This window comes from Agelaius tricolor, unplaced genomic scaffold (genome assembly GCF_023055355.1).
Source record: "Agelaius tricolor isolate 1412-34295 unplaced genomic scaffold, bAgeTri1.0.p SCAF_34, whole genome shotgun sequence".
NCBI classification, from domain to species: domain Eukaryota; kingdom Metazoa; phylum Chordata; class Aves; order Passeriformes; family Icteridae; genus Agelaius; species Agelaius tricolor.
In genome coordinates, this window is record NW_027269294.1 from 4,111,526 (window position 1) to 4,130,002 (window position 18,477).

The window sequence follows — 18,477 nt, forward strand, 5'->3', positions numbered from 1 at the left end:
TCCCTCCCACTCCCCAGCTGCACAATCTGCTAGAGCTGCAAGGGAACCTGTTTGGCACAGTTTTGTCATTTATGCTGAGATAAATGTCCTGTCCCTGAGAAAGAGGGGACACCTCCCAAGGAACGAATGCCTTCATCTCCACTGCTGGGACCAGGGATGGGCTGATGACAGCCAAGCTCCTGTGGGACCCTGTCATGTCACTCTTTGTCCCAGGAGTCCCTCCTCCATCCAGTTGGAGCTTTCTGCTCCACTTCATGTAGGAGGAAGTCTGGACTCTCTGTACTGATTTATACAACTAGAAAAACACATTCATAAAATAGATACCTCATGAGAAATTTGGAAAAAAAAACTGGTTTACTCTATTTTATTGTGTAGAATGAAATAACTCATTACTGTACAATCAAGTGCAGGATTTTGCTCTCCAGCATGTGGCAAGCATTACATTAGAGAGCAAAATCTGGCTCTGCTGTCAAACGTGACAGAAACAAGTATTTTATTCCCATTGAATAAAATTCCCATTCTGATCACATCCATTTGTGTGTCAATAATCTTAACCCTGACACTATCCAGGACAACAGACCTGAAGTGTTAAAATTCTCTGAAAACTACACTGTTGATTCTTTCATATGGAAAGAAAAACAGTGCACAAAGTATTTGAGTTGCTCAGAACAAAGATTAAAAAATAAATAGATACAACTCTATCGTCCTTAGGATGCAGGTTATGAACGCAAATGCTTTGCCTCACACTTAGAAAAACTGCAGTGCCAATGCTCTAGTTTTCCAAGACTAGGATCTTTGGATAATTCTCTACAGTGGCAACTTGTAAGATAAAAGGATCAGAAAACACAAGCAGTAATTAATGCAATTCAGCATTCCCCCTAGATGACATTCAGCCCCTAACAGAGAGCTGGCAGGACACCTCCAGGAGTCAGGAGAGCCATTCTGCTGCTTGGGGTCCTCCACAAGCCCTTGCTCTGGTCCTCTGCCAGGATTCAGTTCCACTTTGTGGACTCTGCTGTGATGACAGCACCTGGGGAAACATCATCCCAAAGGGCTGTGGCTAAACTGGCTCTTCCTTTCAGGAGCTCCACACAGCACGTCTACCAAGCACAGTCCCTGGGAGAGAAGGCAAAATTATGCTGTGTGAAATCCATCCAGGCTCACTTGAGCTGTTCTTACCTGATGTTTAAGAACTTCAAGTTGGGTTCTCATCTCCTCAATGCTGTTCCTGTCACCCTTCCCTAGGGGAGTCCCAACAACGGGTGGGTGCTGCTTTTTAAACGTGTCCAGAAGGGCCTGCAACATCAAACAGTAAAATTACTAAACAGAGATTCACTACATGAAAAAGAAAAAAATATCCTTTAAAATTATTAGGAAGAAGTCTCCCTTTCACTTGTAGTTGCTTCGATTATACACACTGGATATAAACCCACTTTACTACAGTAAAGTCTGACTGAAACGGTTTTTTTTTTTTTTCCACTAAAAGTAGGGATTCCTTCACGTGGAACAAAGTAAAACCTCCAGTTTGAGAGGAAGTTGTGTCGTCTCCATAGTTTGTCACTAGAGGGAGTTACGAATACACACAACACTGGTACCACTCTTACCTGTTCTACACTGAAATTCTGCCACGGTTCTTCTCAGACTTTATTTTTACAGTACTACACAGCTCTCCCTTGAACTGGAATAACTAAATCACTCCTACATCTCTCTGTCTATAACCACACATTATAATTATATATTCTTTTCTCTACTCTAGCACAAATATTATTCAGTTCTTTTCATTCTCTCACATAAAATACAAATCCCTGACTTTATCCCTTTTACAAGTTTACCCTTTTAGAAGTGGAATTCATGCTGATGATCCTCAGCCCTCCCTTGCTGCCCAGCCTCAAGCAGGAAGGATGGAAGATATTTGGAGGGGGAAGAGGCAAACAGGGAAGAATTGGCCAAGCAGGAGAACCACTATCCAAAGTAATCCAAGATTGGTATCAATTATCCAAGGCTCAACAAAAACCAAGCACTTTCCATGGAAGCACAGAAAAGGAAAGCTTTTTATCTGATGAGGTGCTGTCCCTAAGAATTGTGCAGAAGTGAAGCTGGTTATAGTAGTGACAAAGTTGGTGTTCCATGCCAATACATTCAGAAGGTTGAACCCAAAACTGGGAGGGTGAAAATACAGACACCCTTCTTCTGCCCCTTTGAATCCCCCTTTAATATCTTTTTGAGGAGGTTCTACAACTCAGAATTATGGAGGGGGAAAAAAGAAAATCATTCTTCAAAAAGTTAATGGTAAGGTGAAGATTATTCCCAAACTGCATTTGGAACACAATACTGTGAGACCCTGCTTTATCCATTCACACAACAAGAAGAAAAAATTGATTTCAGAGAATTTGTAAGAATTTCAAGTGGCTGAACCTGAGATAGCAGGTAAATAAAGTTAAAAGGGCACAGAGGGTCCCTTCCTGTCTCATGTGCATTCATGACATGAGATTTTAAGGATGCAAATGCACTGAAAATCAGTAAATTACTGTTGGGAAAGTGTATATGAAATTGATGCTTCATTTAAAACAATGGTGTATATACCCCATCTGTCTTATTATAGCCACATCATAAGACAGCAAAATAAAACATTTATATAAGCTGTTTAACAAACAAGGCATTGAATTCAAGTTAGACTGGAGCTTTGAGCAAGTCCTGTCAATGCATTTCAAAAAGAGCTAGAGATCATGGGTTCTGTCAGATTTTTTCTTATGGCAGCATTATGTTTTTGGCTTGACTCTTGCACATCATGGCCCTTTAGCTTATTAAAACACTTATTCAAGTTACACAGCAATGGTTACTGCAATGCATTTCCTCAGGAAGTGTTTGTGGTTCACCATTAAATACAAAATTGTTAGAAAACACCCACTGCTTTATGTGATCTTTTGATTAAACAAAATTACATTTATTACTTTACCTCAGTTAAAAAAAAATTCCATGTAGCTATTTAAAGACAATTTCCTCAGTGAGATATATATACACATAATATTATAGGTATGAATATGTGTATATATGGATTTAAGCACTAGGACAGGACTATGTCTTCTGAAGAGAAGCCATCATTCTCCAACACAGAATAGATGTAAACTGAGTTTTTAAGCTGTGTGACCTTTCTTTTCAACCACAGTCTTTCACTAGGTGCATACAGAAGCATCTTTGTGCCATTTCCTCTATGCTCTGAGGAGGGAGGGTGTAAGGAAGGGCTTAGACATGACATGTAGAGAGGTTTCATAGGAGAAGCCAAATACTCTCTGAATTTTTCTCCCTGCAATGCAACCCTGCTAGTAGCCAAAGAATGAGACCCTGCATGTACACGTCTGAGCTGAAGTGAGTTCTTGCTCATTTGCCCAGCTCCCAAATGGTGATCATGTGTTTGCCACCAGGTTGTTCAGAACTGAAAAGCTGCTATCTGGTAGGTGAGGGACAACAGAGATCCCAGAATTAGAGGAATCAGTGGCTCACTCCTGCTCCTACCTTGTTCAGACGACTTATTTCACTCTCATAGTATTCCTTCCTCCTGGTCATTGAGGCATTCTTCTGCTTCAGGAGCCTGTTCTCTTCCTTCACTTCATGCAGAGCTTCACTAAGGACCTCTGTATCTTTCTGGGATGCAAAAATAGAGAGAGATGATGCAGAAATGCAGATGGAAGCATTTTTCAAGAACAATTTTCCAAATAATCTTCTGTCTGACAGATGTGCTGCATTTTTGTTGTCCCAAACACAGTTGGGAAGGGAGGCAGCTGGAAGGCAGATCATTAGTACACCCTGATATGATAAAATCTGTAGAAATTGTTTTGACCACTTACCATATGATGAGACAGAGACAACATACCAGACTAAATCCCTGCTCCCTGCAGTTGCACGAAGGCATGGGAAGGCTGGCAGGCCAAGCAGATCAAAACCACATCCACAGTTACCCCAGACCTGCATTTCTCTTACGTGTTCAAAGAATAAGACCAGGGCTAAATGCTAGTGGGGGCCCAGCCATTCCCAGTGCCATACGAATTTGAAGATGAAAACAGAAAAAAAAAAGTATTTCAAATATTTTCCACAGCTGCTTTATGTGAATAAAAAAGTGAGATCCAACAATCACAGGCACAGCACACCACAGGAATGGGGTTTTTTTCTGTGCAAAAGGCTCCTCTCTGTGCAGCCAGTCACAGTTTGGGCTCATCAGAAGTTCATCACTGTGTGCTAATTGAGCCAGTGAAAAACACCCCTGAGTAACTTGCTTACACATGAGGAAGCTTGACTCTACTGTGTTCTAAGTTAGCTGGGACATTTCATTTTCTCCAAAAACCAGGCAAGATTAGCAAGGTATCTCTGCAATAAGTACAGGAACTCATCCAGCAGCTAGCTCAAGCTGACAAGCACTTACTGGCTGAATGTGAAACTTTCAAGAAATTGTGGATTTAAGACCAAAGTTCAATACTGGTTAACCTGTGCCCCCCCAAAAAAATTGGACTATATTGTCATTTAGTTCATTATTCATGTATGCAGTAAAAAAATCTCAGAGTGTACTACTGATCCTTATTTTTATGAAATGGTAGTTCTTTTTCATTAAAAGTCAGGCAGTAACATGAAAAAAATATGGACTATCTCACTCTGAATCAACACTCAGAGCAAATACAGGCAGTGATTCAGCAAGTACATAACATAGTTTGTCTTAAAACATGTAAATTGCTCTGTGGATTTGGAATCAATTATGTGCTTAGCTGGGACTACTTGATAAGCAAGTAAGATGGATGTTCTGCTTTTGCAGACAGAAGCTAAGGAGGCTGCATTTCTTTTCCTGCAGCAGCTAACTCACATCTCATCTGAGCCTGGAAGTGATGCAACTGCTGCTTGTTTCAGGTTACCATGTGAATAGAGAAGGCCAACTTCAGCCATCATCACCATCCAGCACCTCTCACCAGAGGTCATGAAGTACATGACACCATGAAGCAGAATGAGAACAGGAAGCACCACTCTGTGGGGTTTCTAAAATGGAGCACCAAGTTTTATGTAGGTGCTCATCATTCAGGCTGGTGGTTTTACTGAGGTGGGAATCCAGCTCAGGGATCTAAACTGAGATGCAAAAGCCCACAAGGAGTCCTGAGAGAGCAGCCCAAGCACGCTGAGGGTGAGGTGAACACCACTCTGGAGCAGCTGATCAGCCCAGACATTTCCAGCCCTGATAACTGACAGTATCAGAGATATTTGCAGGGAGCTCAAATAGCTGCATGTGTACGAGAGGCTGTACTGTCAATACCAAAACCTGGGGGGCTGGAGCTGTATTCACACCTTGAGTATTTCTTCCAAGTGCTTTGTGTAGCATCTGCACTGCTGTTCCTCTTCCATTTGAAATAACTGCAGCATTTTCGTTCACACAGAAATTCACCCTGAACTGAACTGTGAGGAGGGAAATCTGTGCACTAGAAATCAACCTACTCTTTACTCCCCCCACACACACACACTAATGTTGTGCTGTCTGCCACTCATATGGAAATTACTCTTTCTCTACACACAGTTCTGTGATGAGGCAGCTCAGCAGCCTGGGGAAGGATAATGAGGAGCCACAGTCTCACCTCTGGGCTGTGCGCAACCCACGCAAGGGGAGAAAGATGAAAGGCAAGAGAGAGCTCAGCACAGAGCACACAAGGGGTGCCACAGGGCACCCTCCTACCTTTTCCTGCAGCAGCCTCTCTCTGCCCAGCACTTGCCACCTCTCCTCCTCTGGATTCTGCCAGTGCCTCTCCTGCTCCAGCTCACTCACTCTCCTCTCCGACACGTCCAGCCTTGCCTTCATCTCTGCCAGCTGGAAAGCAAGTGACACACCATGCTGGGCTCACTGGGCACTCTGAAAGGCACAGCACCTTCAGGGTGTTGAGCCAGAGGCATAAAACAGTTATTTATTCCAAAATAAATGATGAACAGCCATTTGGATTGCTCTTACTCTTTGGGGGAAAAGGGAAAGGAATGATTCAGATGTCAGCAAAGCTTTCTGGAAAATATTAGAGAGAATTTTTTCCTGATAAGCGCGTGAATTCATTCTATAAACTTCCTGTTCATAGCAGGAAACAGTAGATGAGAGGTGTCAGTCAATGAACCAACTTGGGTTCTGGAATACCAGATAAAATTGTAAGCACTGAACTTCACAGGGCAGCTGATGATAATGTCTGCAGCGATGACACCACAGGGCCAAAAGTAAGGAATAACAGCTATGTCAATTGGATCTTGGATGGAAAAAAACAGAAATGAAAATATTTCTTTACTATTCCTTTTGAGAGTCTCTGCTTACAGAGGGCAACTTTCATGGAGAATTTATCCAGATTTCACAAGAGATGGGACGAGAACCAGCTTAAGTGGGATGATGTGGATCAGGGGCTGGGCACACCAGGCTGATTTTCAGTTCATTGTGCTCTCAGTTATGTGCAATTTTCACTACAGAGTGGAGGGCATGAAGATCTCTGCTGTCATGTGCACACTGACCCTACAATTTTAGGGACATTTTGCTTCTCTGGTTAGTTTGTTCTACTGAAGACTGAGACACATTGGCTTCACTTTTATATGAGGAAGCTTTTTCAATTTATGAGCTCAAGTAAGATATTTACCATGGCTATGGCTGGCTGGTATTTAAACACGGACTTAACTGTCAGCAGGTGTCACAGATATTGCAACAGAAGTTGTCAGGTTTGTTACCTGCTTTTCATAAAGTTGTTTCATACTTCTAAACTGATGATCCCATTGCTTGTTCACCTCCAAAAGCTGTAATTACCAGGAAGGCACAGTAAATAACACTTATTTCAACATTTTCAGTAAATCAAAAACAGACTGGCATTCTAATCCTCTGTCAGTGAGTGTTCCCAACCTCCTCATCATCTGGCCAGTTCATTAATTTCAGAAGAAGCAAGTTGAAGGTTTGGCAAGCCTTGCAGCCCATCTGCCAGTGCTTTGGTATTTCGGTTAAAGCACATGAACATTCAGGAAGCAGCACTCAGGAAACATGCAAATACACAACAAGCTACAGGTGGATCATTTGCAACACTGCACAAATCCCAGGCTCCAAATCCTACATGGCCAAGGGCTTTCCTGCTAGTTTTCTCCAAGTTCCATGAACATATTTCCAATTAAAAGGTCTTTGACTTCAAACAAATGAATGGAAGACTCCCACTGATTGGGATACTACTGAGTGCAAACCCTGCTTGTTGTTCCTTGGCCTTTAGCAATAGTGCTCATTCATAAAATTTGCCCTTTCTACTAAATAAACCTCTGCTCTTCCAGATCCATAGGCATGGTACAATCAGTCACCGTGTGCCTAGGGGAATATTTAGGATTACCTCTCGTCTCTGTCTTTCCAGTGTGAGGATCTGTTGCTCCAGAGAATTGGATGATAAAGGCTTCTTTTTGCTCAGTAATGTGTGCCTTGACTGGAGAAAAGCAATGTTCAAAAATTAATGCTTCTGACCTGTTCTCTTCAAGATTCTCAAGTAAAGTTCCCATCCACCCCTGACAGGTGCACATAAAGAAACTGATAGAAACATTTTCTTACACCAAATTTGTATCTAAATACCTTCACACCTGCTGGCAGCTGATTCTGGAGCATACATCTGCTTTAAACCCACTCAGGCTGTGTTTTAATTGAAGCATTATGCAAATAGCCACCGAAATAACTGAAATGGTATCTATTTGTACCATCTGAGACACAGAACACAGAAGAGGATTTTAATTATCTTGCAGATGGCAATACAAACAAGTAGTACAAGCCACAGAAGTTGAGCATGACTTGGAGAGGGTGTAAGTAATTCCCCTCATTTACAAGAACTTAGAGCAATTAGTAGGAATGCCCTGGTAAGTGCTTGCAAGCAACACAGAAAACAAATGGGCCATTTGGAGAAACTTAGAACATCAGTCTGCAATTGTTCCATTTTTTAAAGTGTGGAGTTTCACCCATGCAGGACAGCAGCAGCTAGACCCTCATTTTTATAATAGCAGTGTTCTATATCATAATTTCCAAGAAGTTTCTGTGGATTATCATGAAAACAAACATGTGATCTATTAGCAAGAGACAGAGAGCTGTACTGGAAAAAAAGAGACAACCTCATAAAAACAGAACATGCTTTGGTCAGATACATGCTCAGGGATTTTTGTTTCCCTCCCTAAATTCTCAACCACTGTATGAAAAACAAGAATAATGGTGTGAGCACTTCTGAGGTCTGGAATAAATTTTCTGTAGATACAGAATTTAATGCTGAATACCAATGAAGATCAAAGGACAGTTTTGCTGTGTCTTTTCAAAGGCAAAAATCCCAACCACATATTTGCCCCATGGCCAGTCCTGCTGAACTCTGATGTGGAGCCCTGACTTCCAAGCCAGAAAACACTTAATCCCTCTTCTTGTAGCTCACTGACATGTTTAATTTAGAGTATCTGAAGAAATACCTGGCAGCTAATGGACTTATTCCCATGCTGAATTGCTTTCAGCATCTGGGCCTTAGGCATATATTGACAAGCATGCTTAAGAATAGTAATAAAGTGAATAGGACAACTCACAAATCTAACAATTACACATGCACTAGGCACTAACTAGCCCAAATACTGCTCACAGAAGTTATGGGGTCACTCAAATGAACCACTTTGCACCCTTTGTGCAACTTCTGGAGGGCAAAAAACCCCATTAGGAAAGGGCTTCTTTCGAAGAATGCTATCTGCAAAAACAATTCTAACATTTCCATCCACTCTTACACAGTTTAAATAACTCAGAAAAACCTAGTAGAGCACGAATATCAGCCCATAATTGGCAATGTACAAAGTGACCTGCACCAGCTCCTGTTCATCAGAAAACACTTCAGAGAACAGCCAACACAGTCACTTACCTGCAATGGTTCTGCTGGAACTTCCATGTCACTCCCACCTGCCCAGGTGCATCCAAGCTGGCCTGGAGTGCTTCCTTCACTGTGGCTCTTTGGAGGAGGAAGAGCAATAAAACAGATTTTATGTTGGCTAACAGAGCAAGAGAATTTCTTTCAGACCCAGAAGATCCAGGAGTGCTGCCCGTGGGAGCAGCCACGGTCCAGAAAGTAATGGTGGAATTCTGATTTTAACCTTTTCCTCCTTCCTGGCTGGGGCTTCCCAGAATGGATGAAGCACAATGCCTATGACTAATGTGCCAGGCAAGGCAGCTCTCAGCTTTGTGTGCATGGAAATCACAACTGCCTGGCCAGTTCCCCCCAGAGAGGAAGTTGCATCTAAGGGAAGGAAGGGTATTTGCTTTTTCAGTAAATAAGAGGACAGGCTTTTCTATCCCTGCTTCCAGTTATATAAAAGGACTTGAGTAATTACAACAATTATTGACACTAAGAGTGAACTATCAGAACAGAAAAAGGAGTGAGTCACGCTTCTAAAGGAGCAACAGCAAAGTCTTTTAACAGCTACAGGGAAAAGCATCCCCATACAAAAACCCCAAGATGTTCAGGGGAAAACCAACACTGGAAAATTGATTTGTTTCCCCAAAGAAAAGCTGCACACAGATGAAGAATGACAGATGTTTTATTTGCACTTCTGCCACTTGCCTTACCTGAGCACAGATCCAGCTCCAAGGCACTCAGGACTTGGGTACTCAAAGGTAGCCAATACCCCAAACCTATGCCTCAGGTTCCCATTTGGAGCAAGATGTTAGCCTTAACAAGTTAAACTCACAGAAAAGATTAACAAAGAAAAGGCTTCCACAGACTTCCTATACAAAGACAGAATGAAACAGAAAAGAGCACAATGCTCTCATCTTCAGTCTTGGAATTCTGAATAATAATGGATTTCAGAGGGAAGCATAAACGAAAAATTCTGCTCCCTATTGTGTAAACACGTCTGGGTCTATGGCCTCTGCAGTGGCAGCAGAGGTTGCTTATTTCCTTTTGAAGGAGTGAAATGAAAGTTAGCCTGTGAAATTTGACATAAAATAATAGAAACCCCTCTTTCCATTTCCAAAAACAAATTTAGAGAAAGTAAAGCAATCCTGTGAAATGCTAAAATTTTGCAGCCACATTCCAGATCTCTGGTTCACAATGTGAACCAGACTAAGCAACTCCTCTTTTGCAAGATACAAACCCCAATTTGGAAGAAAGCTACTATTTCCTAATATTTGCATATGAAATATGTCCTGCTACCCTGAGGTTCCTTCCATTTTCCCCCTGGTTTATGGAGCAGATGGAAAACTTGTGGTGTATCAAGAGAGAAATTCAAAAACAAAGGTTATTTTAATGAAAAAATTGGAAGAATTTCATCTGTACCTATATCCAAACTAGACATGGAGCATATCAGGTACAGCACTGAAGACTATTAACTGGTGCAGAACAGCACCAACACTGGGCACCTGCTTAATAAAAATACAATCACAAACTTTCCACACTGCACATCTGCTCTTGAGGGCGATGATGCTGTCCCTTCCCCAAGCTCCCACTCTCACCACTCTCATCCCCTGCTCCACAGCAGCAAGTTCACTTTTGGAGAAAGCTCAGGTTGAACAGCTGCATTTTATGGTCTGGCCTGCAAGGTGAAGCAGCCCCAGTTTCTGGTTTCCTCACGAGAGCACGCTGGGATGTGGTGAGTGAGGCGCTGAGCATCCCCACAGTGGGGACAGAGGAGCAAACCCCAGGCTCAGCCCCACTCATGAATCACAGTTCCCACTTGAAAGATATTAATGCTCAAATTACTTTGAAGAGAGGATGAGGCTGAGACCTTGGTTGATTCTGTAATTTAGGTCACAACAGTTTCCTGGAGAGCTGAGTAGTTTCCTGGAAAGCTACCTGGACATTAGAACACCAAGTTCTCTGTTAGTGATTTCTTCATGACTGCAATAATGATCACTTAAAGTGAATGATTTTACATGAAATTGGACAGAATAGAACTAAGACTGAAGTACTTTTCAGTGCCTGTCTCATCCAGCTTAGCATTCATAGGGATAACTGGTCGCCATGTAAAAACAGATTGGAGAGAGAAGAGTATGTCTGAGATCTGAATGAAGAAAAGATATGAACAGAAGAGACATGAGATATGAATAGAAGAAAGGCCAACGAGTAGGGAACAAAAACTCAAGCTCTTCAGAGGTGGTGGTATTATTCCAGCAAAAACTGGGAGGCTGAAGCAAAATCATTGCCTGTCTCTGTGAAAACAGTTAACACCAAAAAGAAAGAAGAGATGACAAAATTCATTTTCATTGATATTGCAGGGATAAAGACACAAAATTTCTTTATGCTTACTACTATCAAGAAAAACTTAGTTGTACAACAGCTCTGCAGAAACCTGAGATATGCAGAAATCCTTGAAAGAAGGACATGTTGAGACCTATCAGGTTTCAGAATTCAAAAAGCCCCACAAATCTTTTAAGTCACTTATACTTGGTTTAAAGCTACTGAACAAAATAGTCAGTTTTAAATTGCTTGGAAAATTCCAGTTGACAATCAGACTGTAAATGCAGTCACAAATCTAAAAATCTGTCAGGTATGGAAAAAGCTGCTCAGGAAGTAAATGAGAGAATTTGCTGCCCCTCACACTTCCTAAGTTAACTGCCAAGTTAAAACATCTTAAAACAACTTAGAAGCCTCTTATTAATTTCTATTTTATTTCCATGATAATCTGTAATTTCTATTAGTAGCAGCTTTGAGATTGTTGTTTTGTTTTCTTTTCACATCCTGTTGAAAAATTAAAAATATTTTACTTTGTATAGGATGGGGATGATCCTATCATAATAAGATGACCTGAGCTTCCTGAGCATCAAGGCCTTTTAGGCTTCTTTGGGAAGTTTGCAGTGGGAGAAAGATCAGAGCCTTGGAGCTGTGGCCGGCACCGAACCCTCTCACAAGCCTCAGCACCACAAGATGATAAAAGTTCGCATTTTCAGAGTGCTGGATCTTAATTCTGGGAACAGCTTGTGTCACAGTATTACAAAATATCACTCAAATTGACATAATGAAAGCCATTTCTCACTTCTGAAAATTCTGTCTGTTCAGTAACTGCAGTGAAACCAAGACTCACTAAAAGGCCTGATGCAATCAAATGTGAGGCTTTCCTTGATGATGATAAAATCATACAAAATGACAAAGTTTTTTTTTTTTTTTTTTTGGGGCTTCTGGGGAGCCTTCACTTTGCTCATGTTTCAGCCGAGCTTTATTTATGGCTTTATTGCTGAAGGTGTTATGCCAGCAGTGTTTACCACAATATCCATTTTCCCATTCTGAGGCATGTGGCCAAACTGTAAAAAATGAGAGATTTCAGCTCAAGAATAAAATTGGCTCTTGAACCAGAAGAAGAATCTGCCTCTTCCTGCCCCAACCTGGCCCCTGTGGCTCACCAGAGAGGTGTGCTAAAAAGGGATTTTCCCTTCAGTAAGTCTGTCAGCCTCAGCCTTTTGTGCTGCTCAGTTACATGTTCCCTCTGACAGAAAAATAGGTGCAGATGCAAATTTGTGTCTTAATATGTGGGAACCAGATAAAATTAGTGCAAGACACTGTTTCAGAGTAAATCAAAATATTTGAGCACCCGCTCCTGCTTCAGGATTTCCTTTATCTACTAACCATAAGGGCAAGGCCTCCCAAGTACCTAGGCATTTACCAACTCAGGCCTGCTGATGAAAATCCAAGTTCCATGTGAAAAGAATTGGATGACAATTTGCAAATCTAAAAAATGAAAATCTATTCCCTTTCCTGGAATGGAGAATGGAGCATCAGGACAAGCTGCAACTGAAGGAATCAGACTGAAGAATGTGCTGAGAAGTTCATAAAGTCTTATGGAAAAAAAAATCCTGGCAAAAAGGGGAATTTGTTTACAGACACTCATGGATTTGTCTTGAAAGTGATTTAAGGTTGGATGCAAATGCCATTCTGCAGAGTGCAATTTGTACTCTTCACTCCAGAAAAAAGTTACAGAATGAAAATGACCTGCTGTCTCTGACAAAACTTCCTGATGAATGACTGACACTTATGGAAGGGTACCCTTTTATTTCATTATTAACTTTTTCTCAACTCTTGAACATTTCAATTGCCCCTCATTTTAAGTCCTAATCAGCCAAATTTCCCAAACTGCTATTTTCTAGTGCGGGCTTTTTTTAGTATTATTTCATAATCTTCACAAATTCTACTAGGTGCTAAAAATTTGCCCTCCTTTCCCAAACCACAACCCAAGACAGGTACTCCTAGAACCTTACACTGAGGTTGTTGAAGCTCAACAGGACTGTCAAGCTGTCACTCACTTGAAGCCCAGCTCAATAACCAGCCAAGCGAAAAGCTGCTTGACTTAGAAATATAAATAAAAACCAGCCAGCATGTATCTAGTGCAGAAATATCATGAAGCATCCCTCTTTAAGCTCTGAAAACCACACGCACACACATTTTAAAGTTAAGAAGTGCCATAAATGCAAAGAGTATAAAAGCACCACAGATTAAATACTGCCTCGGTCTTCTGTGTGAAGCACTGCAGCACCCCTCAGAAAGGGTCCAGGGGAGCACATCCTTTCTCTTTGCTCCTCACACTGCCCATATCCCCCAAATCCTTCTGCTGGAGAGAGGCTAACCTGCGGATTTCCATGGATCATTTGTGGCTTGTAATTTCACAGTTTAGTTCTGCACTGACTTGTGCTTCACGACTCTCGTTTCTCCCCCGCCTCCGGGAATCCCCATCCCTCCCTGTGGCTTCCCTCTCCCCCACTGGTTTCTAATCCCACCGTTCTGACCCTGCGGTGTCTCCTTAGGCTGGGCTCAGCTCCGTGCCCCGAGGTCATGAGTCATTCTGGAGATGGCGGTTTGCATGTGAAAGGAGCTGTGTGTAATTTCGGATTTCGTAGAAGAGAGTCATCTCCCTTTTACCTCCTCACCAGTTTCCTGCACCGTGCCCCGGCGTGCAGCCTTCAGAGTTTTCCTTTCCGCATCCCGTGCTGGAGTGGCACAGGTAAGAGCGCCACCCCTTGCAGGTGGATCATTCACGCTTTAATCACTCCTCTCCTCTGCACCCCTCCCTCCTCCTGTTCCTAGCTTGTGGAAAACGGGGAAATTCCTTCTATTCTCGCTATTTCAGGGGAGAGCAGTGAAACTGAGAGGGAAACCCAGAACAAGTTTCTGTCAGGCTTGTTAAGCACGGCTTCAATGCAGGCGAAGACAATTGCCTTAGCAGGTGGCTTACAATTTTCTGTTTGCAATACCACAGAAGTGTGGGTTTGAATCATCATCATTTTCCTTCTCCTCTCTTCCTATTCATCTGAAAGCCTTTCTGACACTTGCACAGGTTTTTGTGTCCCGCACCTCTGCTCGTTCCCAGCTAAATCAGAACTTCCAAATGCATCAAAAATGACAGTGTTTTGGGGGTTACACAGTTCCAAGGATCTGTGTTATTCAAAAGGCACATCTGGTTATAGGGTTTGACACTTAGGATAATAACCAGTGGGTTTAGCTGACCTTTTAAAGCACCTTCTCAGTCACTCTTCCTCATGCTAGAAAGTAGCTATATCAGGGAAAAAAAATGTGTAGACAAGTTCATTGCATCATTTCAGAAATCCTAAAGTTTCATGCATAGTCAAGTCCCACAGAGAACACCCCCTGAACGTTCTTTCCTGGCAGATAAACATTGCAAAAGCACACTGTGATTACCTTAAGGGAACATGAAGTTCTCTGAGGGCTCAGCCTCTCTTGGGCAAGAGGTTTGGGGTCCTCAGATGACTCCAAAGTGTTGCTCTTCCCTATCAGGTTCCTTATTTCAACATCCAGCTCTTTACTCTCACACCTGCTTAGGAAGAAAAAGCAACGTTAAAATTTACACAAGAATTTGAGCCTTTCTTCTGAATGCGAGAACGGAGCTGGTCCTGCACCAGGCTCCAGCTTCCTTCCTTCCTGGTAACACAAGAAGGGAGCACCAGGGTAGTGACACACAATCTTCGTGTGCCTCGTGGCAGAAATTGATTGAAAGTACGTACACAAGAAGCCTTTATGAATTTTACCACTTTTCACCTGCAAAATCCAAATGGACCCTTTTGGGGATTATATTAAGACTGCCACGTGCCCTAAACCTCAGTCAGAGTTTCAAGAGTTTTAAATTCAGCTTCAGCAAAAATGCTATCAGAATAGCTGCATAGGTTTACAACTGCAAAACTAGGTGCTCAAAGTCTTTTGAGTTCAAAAATCTCAAAGTTCACAAAGTCTTTTAATGGCACACTTTGTTTTCTCTAACACTTTGTAGCAGACACCTGACATGCATTTTCAATTTTTTTTTCCCCTTAAAAATTCCTTTTAAAAACATTCACACCTTGTAAAAAAATTTGGTCTGTTGAGAACACTTTTTTTTTTTTTTTTTTTTTGTGGGAAAATTCTTTTCTTTCAGTCTCACTGCTAAGGACATACAGGACTTAGGTGCACAAAAGGGCTTGTTCCAAATTCACAGACCAAACTTGCAACCAGGGCTGATTCGCTTGATACACTGTCATGGTGGAATGTGACTTCCAGATAATTAACTGAGATACAATTAGCACAAGCCCCTAAATCTCCTAGATCAACCCAAGTTATCAAGCAAGATTCATCTCTTTTGCAAGCTTAGACTTCATTGCCTAATCAACTTAAACCAATTTTAAATATAATTAATGCATGACCAGAAAGCAAACTGCAAGGCTCAAAAAAAAAAAAAAATCACCAACCTCTTATAGCAAGATTACTTCTTGATTTCAACAGAAAATACACCATTTTTTATTTGAATCACCAGAAAAACTGAAAGCTGTAGGAGTTTGTCAATTATACTTCCTGAAGTTTAGACAGGCAATCCTCAGGGAGTGAACCGCAAGTTCTGAGGAAACTCTTCAAGCGAAATTGATAAAATTGCCAAATTGCCCAATAAACAAACCCATTTATCTTAATCAACGAGTAAATAAGTGTGATGAATTTCATGCTGATTGATAGCATAGAATGATTCATTTAATGCTCCATATTTAAAACACAGGCACTGTAGCAGAAATGTTACAGTCACTTCACTAAGCACTAATGTTACTTCACTAAACATGGATACAAAATCATTTCCAAGAGGAAATAAAATACCGAGAGTAGCAAATAAGGGCTAGTAAAAGTCTAGAGCTGGGTTGTTTGGGTTTTGGTTTTTTTGACTTGCTGCTGGTACTTAGCTAAGCTGTACTTTCATAGCCATGAGAACTAAAAGCAAGACCTTCCCAAGGCACATTTTCATGAGCTCCACGGTGGCGCAGGAGGCTGCAGCTGCTCTGAGGGCTGCTGGAGGGTTCCAAAGGCTCAGCCGTGCGTGGGTGGCAGGTGAGCCCCAGCAGCAGCATGGAGAAAACTGCGGGAGGAAACAACGAACCTCAAGGCAGACATCCAACCCTCCTCTGACTGGCTAAATGTTGCAAAATCCTGGATAAGCCAGAGCAAGGGGCACTTTTTTTAAGCCATTCTGCGCTGAGGTTCCCACACTGCAGGCAGCAGGCAGAGCAGGCACTCTGCTCTCTCAAGTGCACTTCCCTGGAGAACAGCACCGTCAGCCCAGTGCGATTCCAGCTCCTGATGCTGTCTGAGGCAGCTTTGTGCAGCAGAGGTGCACATGCCCTGGGCAGAGCCCTCGCTGCTTCCGAGGCTGCTCACAAGAGCTGAAAAGCCACAGCACGGAAGCAGCCGCTCGCTGCTGCAATTCACCACCCCCAGCTGCCAGCACAGCCTATTCCCCCAGCTCGGGCAGAGTAGCCAGGGCTTCCAAACTCTTTTAAGCCAAATGAATCAGCAAAGCATAAGGAAAAAAGATACTCAAAATAAAGGAGCAATGCCTGGGTGCAGGCCTGGGGACAGGAAAAGATGAGCAGCAATCTGGCAGGAGTGCAGCAGCAAATGCTTAAGCAGGCTGCAGTCAGCTCTGCTGCTGGTTCAGCCACTGCAAGGGGAGATGTGTGACCACAACCTCCTGAAGTCAGAGCATGAACCAAGCTGAGAATAACCCATAAACATGGGGGGTTGGCTTTTGATATATTTTTTTTTCAGTCAGGAAGTGTTCATTCCTCTGCTCACCACAGTTTGATGTTGTAGCTGTAAATGATAATCACCTCTGGCTGCTCCTAGCCTTGTCTGTCCCTACACTCCTCTTTCTGGACTTCGCTGGGCAAAAGCAGGACCCAGCTGTGCCTGGGTAAAAGAAACAACTACAAAAGCCTCAGATGTCTACAAACCAATTTCTGCTCTCTGTTTGAAGACTATCACAAAAGTCAGAAAATTACTTGATTTTTAGACTGAGAAACTATAACTGCATTTATCTACATTCTATTATCAGCCACTTTGATAATCAGGATACCTTGATGGTGAGCTAGAACATTATTCAGATCTGCTGTGTACATCTTTCAGAGCACAGAGATGCTCTGAGTGCTTGAATACATCAAGGGACTCATGATTAGGAGTTACCCCAGACCTGACTACCAGAGCTTCCCCCAGAGAGCTCTAGAGGGCACACAGCAATCAGATTCTGCACAGAACAGTTTTCAAAACTGCTTTTGGTTTCCTGGAGTTCACAGGTACACCTCTGCACCATTAAAACTTTTCAGAAAATATTAAAAGCATTTTTCTGTGGTCATACAAGACAAAGTATAACCCTTCCATGTGCTTAAGCTTTCTAAAGTACACAAAGATATAAAAACTACACGTAGCAAGCTGTGATTACTGCAGGAGGCAATAAAAGATTAGAATGTTAACTCTTCTTAGTAGACTTTGAGTTAGTTGCAACATTTCCTTTTTTGAAAAATTAAGATTTTTTACATGGAAGCAGGAAGTACAGATGTAATGAAGGAAGCTGGCCTCCCAGCTCTCTTCTTCCCAGAAGAGAGCCCAACCTTCCTCACAATTTCCATGTCAGATCTGACAAGTCCTCCAAGAACAAAAAATGAGGCATGTTCCCTTTGGTTTTCAGGTTGTCATATCCATGCAGAACTTCACTGTGCACTCCACTAAAGCTATTTTCATTTCTCCCACGTGTTCAGCTTGCTGCCTTTCAAATGGTTTCCACTTCTTGCCCCATGGTACATCTTTGCACCACTTCAGTTTTTAGGCTCCACTGGCCTATCTATTTCACATTATTGATATTATTTATAATAGTGTAATGCTCTAAGAAATAATGATTGTTTGTTTATAAATGGTTGTGTACTTTTTACAGCAATTCCGGTTTTAAGTGGAGAGCCAGAACATCATCAGCCCATGCTTTGGGCCTGAGCAGCACAGACTGAAGGCTGAAAAACACAAGTTGCTCAAATAAGAAGGTAGGAGTTCCATAAGAGTCCCAGTTTTGCATCTCTTGACTTTCCCTGTTTTTTACTGGAAACTGGCATTATTCCTTACTCATAGCAGCTACATGGCAACAATGGACATACCTACAAGATGTCCCAAGGCATTTATTGCACAGTACTATTACCAAAGCCATATAATTCTATTTTAAATATTCATTTCA

General features: G+C 42.0%; 1 protein-coding gene across 3 annotated transcripts in view; it reads right to left on the reverse strand.

Annotated features, from left to right (window-relative positions):
- The window catches only part of TNIP3 (TNFAIP3 interacting protein 3), a 55,355-nt gene that overhangs the window by 11,233 nt on the left and 25,645 nt on the right, over positions 1–18,477 (reverse strand). For all 3 annotated transcript variants that reach the window (XM_071452306.1, XM_071452307.1, XM_071452308.1), the window contains 7 exons: positions 14,652–14,784; positions 8,895–8,981; positions 7,359–7,448; positions 6,721–6,786; positions 5,705–5,836; positions 3,514–3,642; positions 1,180–1,296 (listed from right to left, as the gene is read on the reverse strand). In XM_071452306.1, the coding sequence (XP_071308407.1) occupies positions 1,180–1,296; positions 3,514–3,642; positions 5,705–5,836; positions 6,721–6,786; positions 7,359–7,448; positions 8,895–8,981; positions 14,652–14,784 (754 nt within the window). The remainder of the gene's footprint in view (positions 1–1,179; positions 1,297–3,513; positions 3,643–5,704; positions 5,837–6,720; positions 6,787–7,358; positions 7,449–8,894; positions 8,982–14,651; positions 14,785–18,477) is intronic.